Here is a 7,497-nt window from a genome sequence, read left to right on the forward strand (position 1 = left end):
CAAAGAGCCCCGTTTCGTAGTATTTGGGTCGGTTCTTTCCCTTAACCCAGATTTCTCTGGCTGGTGATGCTCCGAAGCCATCGGCTCTGAGAAATAAGTCTTGGGGAAGGGACGAAGACTTCGCAACGCCAGCGAGCGAAGGGACGATGGAATAAGGGGCGGGGCTATCTGGCCAATGCGTTGCTACCGACCGTTGCTAAGGGAGGAAGTACTTCCTGGGGGATCAAAAGCGCTTCCGGGGAACGAGGTTCGTCTTGAGTGGGAGGTAAGAGGGCCGCTGAGAGAGGTTAATAAGATTCATGGAAGTCTCTTTTTGGCAGTGGGTAGACTGTAGACCCTCGTTTGAGAGGGAGAAAAATGATGGCTTTTCTATAATTTCTATCTATTCTAGCTCTAGTCCTGCCGGACGATTGATCTATACACGAACGAGCTTTTCGCATTTCTTCTAATGTTTTTCTTCTTTTTTTCCGCTTAAAGAAATCCTGAATTTCGCCCAGCAAATTGGTCTAATGCCTTCCCAAAAGGGGGGAAAAAACTCAACGGCTGTGATTTTATTAGACACATTTTTTAAAGTAACCTCTAGCAATGGGGGGGGGGGATTGGAAGTAAGAGAGGAGGAAATCTATGCCTTCATAAATAAACGTCTCCAAGAGATTTATTTCTTTATTTATTTAAAAATGCACGTGGTATTTGGGCAGATGACTTTTTAAACTTACTTTTTGGTCGCATACAGCTTGGCTCTGCTCTTCCTGTTTTAAGATTGCTTTAGTTAAACTATTTCAATGGCTTCCATTGATGGAGATTTCATGGTTTATTTTTTAAAAATAATTCTGAGGTTTTTTTTAATGTATAATACTTGAAGTGGCAAAACACTACAGAACCAAAAGTTTTGATGAATGCTGAACCTAGAAAGATGCTGTCCATCCTCCAGAACAGGAAAATGTGATAAGAGGCAGCATGGAGGGATTAAAAGCTAAATGAAGCTTTGGTTGCTATTTCTACTGCTATCAAATTCCTACTTGATACTGTTCAGGTATTTCTTTTACTTCTGGAGTGCATTAATGTTGTGTTTGAGAATTCTGCCTCATCACATCATCACGGCTTTATTTACCCTCTAAATCTTTGGATTAAAATTCCCATATCTACTTTTAAGCAGGTATTCCAGAAAAGCTTGCTTTCTGTATAAAAATAGACTCATATATCATACCTCTATATTTTTAATATATGCATTGAAATGGTTGCCTCAAAGTTTGAATTTTGGTAATAGGAGTTGTATTGACAAAAGTCAGGCCATTATACAATTTATCAAATGGAACCTATCTAAACACGAATTTAAATACAATATAGAATTAAAAATCAGTTAAAACAGGCATCATGTTCCAACAGTCAGTGAATTCAGGCAGGGATCAGATCAAAAATTCACTGCAATGAATGGCAAAACTTTTAGCTTGGTAAAGAGTGAACAAATGTACTATAAAAGGAAAAGCCAATTTACTGTTCCCACTAATCAAACCTCTCAAAGGGTGGGAAATGCAGCAACGTGTATTCTAATACTAATAAAGACAAATCTGTATTATGATGGCTGGAATAATGCCCTATAAGTATTCTAATCCCGAACCACTGAGGAATTTGAAGGCTAAACTGATATTTTTGATCACTCCCAGAAATGGACTGGTAGTAGCCAAGGAGGAATAGAATAGCCTTTGTCAACCTGACTTGTTCCACATGTTTGTTGGACTCCTGTGGAACTAAACTTCAACCTCCATGCTACGTAAGATTTCTAAGACCTGGAGTCCAACACATCTGCAAGGTACCCAGTTCGTGGAAGCTCAGTATCACACTCAAATAACCAACACCATTTTGGCCATTTGCTTCAGCATTTTGTGCCTTTCAGAGTTCCCGAATGAGGATTATAACACTGAAAAAAATGCATATTTCAACGGCACTTCTTTTCTTTGCAGAGATAAGGCAGTTCAATTTTGTTGGAAGTGTACTTAAGGACTTCACTAATGGCTGCTGAGTTGGATTTTTCACCCCCTGAAATCCCAGAGCCCACCTTTATGGAGAACATCTTACATTATGGCCTTTTCTTTGGTGCCATTTTCCAGCTCATTTGTGTTCTGGCGATAATCCTCCCTGTTCCAAAGACATATAAAATGGTAAGCATTTCTTGTCTATGACCACGCTAATACAACTGGGCATTGTAACTAACTGCCAGTTTGGCAACAATCCGATTGTTACCTGTTTTTTTTTCTCTCTCAAATACACTGGTTTTTTTTTCTTTCATTCTTACAAACACAAAGGACAAAGAGACATCAGCTGAGCGGTATTTCATCTATTAGGAGCTTCCTGTGAATGATAGGAAGCCCGTGGCATCCTGACAATTGCAGCTGTCTCCTTAAAATAGAAATGTAGAACCTTTTTTTGCTGAAGGTGACCACATTTTTTAAATATTATCTTCTAGAGAAAGCACATGGCAGAACTGGGTACAACCAAAGTCAATACAGGCTGTAGCTCATACTGAAACTGAGAGTAGCCCAAGCCAGCATTTCCATTTCTTCTTGCTTCCTCCCCCCCTCCCCCACCAAATTCTCTCTCTTCTCTTTTCTTATTTCATCAATCATCTATTTCCATATTTACTCCACCAAGCTTATTGCCATTTTTACACTTCTGAAGGTAGAAAGTTTTACTTCCTCTGGTACTTTTGTAAGGTCTCTCATCCACACTCTGACTTCTTTCATTCTTCTCCACATCTCTCTATTCTTTTTTTCTGGGAAGAAACAAGAGGAACAAAATAAAGAGATGTAATCCAATTCAGTGACAATCATTGTAGAAAATTAACATAAGGAAAGAGATGGCAGGTTAGATACAGATATCTGGCAAACTGAGAGGACTGTTCTTAATTAGAAATGTCATCTCTCTGCCAGGAAGTGATATAGCAAAGGATTCTAGATTAGGGAAAAACACAGGCAAAAATCAGTATTCTTGGCACTTGTGGACACATGAGTATTTGGCAAGACTGTGGTCATTGTTATATTTTCTTACATACTCCTTGTACAAAAAGTAGTTGCATATTATGGATTGTTTGTTATGGAGATTATAGTTCATTTCCCAAAATACCACTGACAACATCACTGTTCTGAAATTGTCACTTTTATTTGGTTTCAAAGTTTGACTGACCAATCTCTGGGCCTCCCTCTTCAAAATTAAAGCAGGATTTTCAGAATTCAAATTTTGAATAAGACTAACCTTGTGCACTTGGTGGTACAATTGTGTGTTTGTAACTTGGTAATTAAAAAAAGTAGCTTCCCTTCCTTCTCCTGTTTCAAATTTATTCTAGGAATCCATGTTTTTGGCAGGACTGATTTTTATTCCTTTGCACCTGTCTACAGTAAGCATACATTGTTTTAATTTAGCCCCAAATGCTGAGTATCATGCCAACTAGCTGATGAGTTTGCAATTATGAATTATTTAGTAGCAAAGAAAACTTTAATTGTTTGAATGCAAACTAAGTCAACTTTCCAGCAAATAATAAACATATCAGATTTCCTCAGTGAAAAGCAAATGCTAGAATATAATGCAGCTATAACATTTTTAAAATGGCAGGAATTTATTCCATAAGCTATACATTTTCACATAGGAATTAACCCTGTAATTTAGTAGTGTAGCATTGCTTGAGATTGTAAGAATCAATGAGTGCAGAAAAAAGTTAGGCAAACATAATTCTCATAAGCACCTGATTGGGGCTTAAGTTGTCCTGGGAATCTCCTGGTGACTAATAATCATCCTTTGTCATTCACTATTTCCAATTTTAAATTTTGTTCTGATTATTAAAAGAAAGCATGGATATTCTTTACTTAGCATAGTAATTTTATCTGTTTACATGTTTTTTTCTTTATTCAGGAACAATTAAATTATGCACTTTAAATCTCTGAATGATTAATGCTTTTGCTTCTGTTTGTCCAAAAGGTTGGCATTTCCTGTGGGTGAATCACATACCTTGGCATGCGAGTCCTCTACCCTTTCTTGGAAAGCCACATAAGCAAATTGCCATAGCCCTGTAACTTAGGAGAGAGTTCAGCCAGGTTCATTGATGTTAAAGATACAAGCAAGCTTTCTTCCCGTTCGGGCAGAGCAAAATTTGCATTGCTTTCTAAGAGGCTTAAAATCAGCATAGAACCCTGTGCCAGTTTTTGTGCCTTTTTTTCCAGTTGGCCTACATTAATTGTGGACATCTTTAGAATTCAAAAAACATTTATATCAAAACTTGTTTAATGAGGGAAAGCAATCTGTGAATTTGGCTTCCTCTAAAAATGTCATGAAACTGTTTTCTCCATGTGTTTCCAAAAAAATTCCCACCAGTTTTTTATAAACTTATTAAGCATTATGTAACAAAGTAGGCTAGACACAGGGTGGAAGAAATATTTAAAATTAAAGCTGATACGAAAGTCATAAAGTTTGCATGGATAGAGCCTAAAAATACCAGTCTCAAATGAATAGTCTGAATTCAGAGTTCTGCTAATTTCAGACACATACTAATCTTTGTTAACACAAAACAAATAATGCATCATGAATTACTGGATTATAGTATATATATATACATTTTTAAAGGAGTCACAGAAAACCAACATGGTCAGGATTATCCAAATCTCAGGTGATAACGCGGTTCCAAAGGGCAGGTGCTTTGACAGAGAAGGCATGCTTCTTTGGTCTCACTAGGTGGCAGTGTTTCATAGAGGTGATCCAAAGCATGTCCACCCTTCAGATCCCATGGGTCAGCCAGAAACACTCAGAGATAGGTGGCCCCCAAGTAACAGAGCCTCAGTCATGAAGAGCTTTATGAGTGATAACCAGCACCATGAAGTGCACCTGGGAACTTGTAGATGCCTAATGCAGCTGTGTAATACTGATATTGTATGGGATAACCTGATGGATCCATAACTATACACACCATTGCATTTTGGACCAGTTGTAGCTTCTTGGTGGTGTTTAAGAGCAGCCTCATATGGCAGTGATTGCGAACCTTTCTTGGCTTGCAGGGGGAGCGTGCGTGGGCGTGCCACACATGTACATCCTTCCCCTTCCTGCACGCATACATGCGCGACCAGACTTCCCCCCTCCCCACACACTTTTGGCACTCTTTTTTCATCCTCCCCCGGCTCCAGAGGCTTACACACACACACCAAGCCCTCTGGAGCGTGAAAAACTGGCCCTAATGGGCACACCGGAAGTTCTGGAACAGACTTCCAGCAAAAAATGGCCCTACAGCCAAACCGGAAGTGACTTCCAGTTTGTCCGTAGGGCAAAAAACGGCCATACCAGCAAATCGGAAGCCCATTCCAGAACTTCCGGTTTGCGCGTAGGGCTGGTTTTTCGTGCTCTGGAGCTTCCCTGAAAAATGGCCTCAAAAGAAGGCCAAAGTCGGAGCTGACAGGGCAACAGGGCGTTCCCTGACAAAAGGCTCCGTGTGCCACAGGTTCACCATCATGTTCATATGGTATGAGTTGCAGCAGTCCAGTCAGGAAGCGACTAAGGCATGACTGACCATAAGTAGGGCTTCCTGATCCAGAAACTGGTGCACAAGGTCGATTTGTTCAAAGGCCTTCTTGGTCATGACTACCAACTGTTCTTCAAGTAGAATGGAAAATCCAAGAGGACACCCAAATTTCACACAAGTTTTGTCTAGCAAGTCTAATCCTATCCAAAAAGTTAGACAGTCTCTAGATTTGAGGAGCCCTAGAATCCATAACCTTTCAGTCTTGTTTCGGTAAAGACATTTACTACTATCTTCTATTAGTCCTCCTTCCCCCATTCACTTTGTTCTTAACATCTTTGCTTCTTTTCCTTCTCTGTGATAGATTTCTGACTTACGTTCTTTGAGGCATTTCTTTCTCCCTTTCCCTATTTAGGATCAATGGCTTTAGCATAGTATTGCTATTTTCTGAATAATCAGCTAATTATTCATTCATTGTTAGATTTTAATGTTTTTTCACATATATATTTTTTTGCCCACTTTGGCTACAAAGTAGTGCTGAAAGGCACTCATCACCTCAAAGTACATGTGGTAATGTCCAATGTTAAGATTGTAGAGTTGTTATTGTTTTTTAAAAATGTCATTCATATAAGCGTCATCCCAATAAAAATACCTAAGGTCAGCCTGAATAAACTTTTAAATTTAATTTTCTGTTTAAAAGACATAAGTATAAAACATGCAGTAGTTAGAAAATACAGTGCCTTTGATTTTATAAATGAGTCATGAGCACTTTTATCCAGCATTCTCCTGTACCAGCAAATAATAAAAAAGATCTACCACCTACCCACAAAATCATTAATGTTCTGTTTCCCTTCATAAACTTAACAGGATGCTGAAAGCTTTGAGACGAAAAGTGCTGAAGTAGTCAAGAAACCCAAAATTGCTGCCCTCTCAGTGAACAAGAAGCTCAAAAAAGAAACAAAGAAGAAACGATAAAATGATATCATGATGAAATTTTCACAGCAACCTTATGGAAACAAGTCAAATTGCAGTGAAGATGACACTGCAAATATGTTTGATAAAGCTGTCCTTATTCTGGTTTTGAGGAAGTAGATAACACTTTCTAAAATGGCTCCAGGTTCATTGTTTCACCTGATCTGTAATAAATAACCTGTGAGGTTAGTGAGAAATACCTTACAGTTTGGTTCAGTAACAGGAAAACAATCTTGTTTGAGGGACATCTGGATCATAGACATGTCCCATTACATCACTATTTTCCATGTTTTAAACAGAGGGATTGAACCCTCTACTACTTTTGTATGTTGTTAATATAATTGGTTATAGTATTACTCTTTCATTTTTTTATTAAAAAACAGTCCTAATAACTGTCTGAATTTAGCTTTCTTTGAATTTGATAATTCTTTGGTGTTTTACTGTTTTCCTATTGTTGGGTATAATAAATCAAGTTGTTCAGATTCTCTTTAAGCGTATTGGACTGAATAAATGAAAACTGTGATTCCCACTCAACAAAAGATGAACATTTCTGTGCCAATAAAAAAGTCTCCGAGCCAGTTTGGTGTAGTGGTTAAGGCATCAAGCCAGAGACTGGGAGTACTAGTCTCACTTTAGGCACAAAGCCAGCAGGGCTTTGTCACTCAATCTCAGCCTTAGTAGGGTGTAATGACAAACCACTTCTGAAAAACCTTGCCAAGAAAACTGCAGGAACTTGTTCAAGCAGTCTCCGACAAACACAAACAGAAGGGAGGTGGAAAACCTTTGTAGTGATATCAACAGGTCAGTTGTGGATCTTCTACTAGTAAACAAAATGTACTTCCAAGTGAGATAGCATTTGTTATGCTGTTGATAGCAAATTGAAGACAGAATTGTGGTGTCTATGTAGACAAAACAGAGCTATTGAGAAACTAGAAGCATCTGTTCACATTCCTGGGAAAATTCCCAAATCTGCAGATGGGGGGGGGAATTAACTAGATAAAAACTAAACCTGAACAAAACTATTCCATGCT

General features: G+C 38.5%; 1 protein-coding gene across 2 annotated transcripts; it reads left to right on the forward strand.

Annotated features, from left to right (window-relative positions):
* The first annotated feature begins 210 nt into the window (after positions 1-210).
* MANBAL (mannosidase beta like) lies at positions 211-6,953 on the forward strand. Of its 2 annotated transcripts, none has more exons than XM_014069482.2 (3): positions 211-265; positions 1,962-2,159; positions 6,362-6,953. In XM_014069482.2, the coding sequence occupies exons 2-3, from the start codon at positions 2,010-2,012 to the stop codon at positions 6,467-6,469; spliced, it is 258 nt and encodes an 85-aa protein (XP_013924957.1). In that variant the 5' UTR covers positions 211-265; positions 1,962-2,009; the 3' UTR covers positions 6,470-6,953. The 2 variants fall into 2 exon arrangements, with proteins under 2 accessions (XP_013924957.1, XP_013924958.1); XM_014069483.2 differs by lacking the exon at positions 211-265 and adding an exon at positions 810-1,033.
* Positions 6,954-7,497: the final 544 nt, after the last annotated feature.

This window comes from Thamnophis sirtalis, unplaced genomic scaffold (assembly GCF_051295495.1).
Source record: "Thamnophis sirtalis isolate CommonGarterSnake01/CBP01778 unplaced genomic scaffold, rThaSir2_p1.2 scaffold_7, whole genome shotgun sequence".
Lineage (NCBI taxonomy): Eukaryota > Metazoa > Chordata > Lepidosauria > Squamata > Natricidae > Thamnophis > Thamnophis sirtalis.

Coding starts and splice junctions, on each gene's coding strand:
- MANBAL (XM_014069482.2), top strand. CDS start 2,010: ATGGCTGCTGAGTTGGATTTTTCACCCCCTGAAATCCCAGAGCCCACC. Junction 2,160..6,361: donor TTCCAAAGACATATAAAATG/GTAAGCATTTCT, acceptor TAAACTTAACAG/GATGCTGAAAGCTTTGAGAC.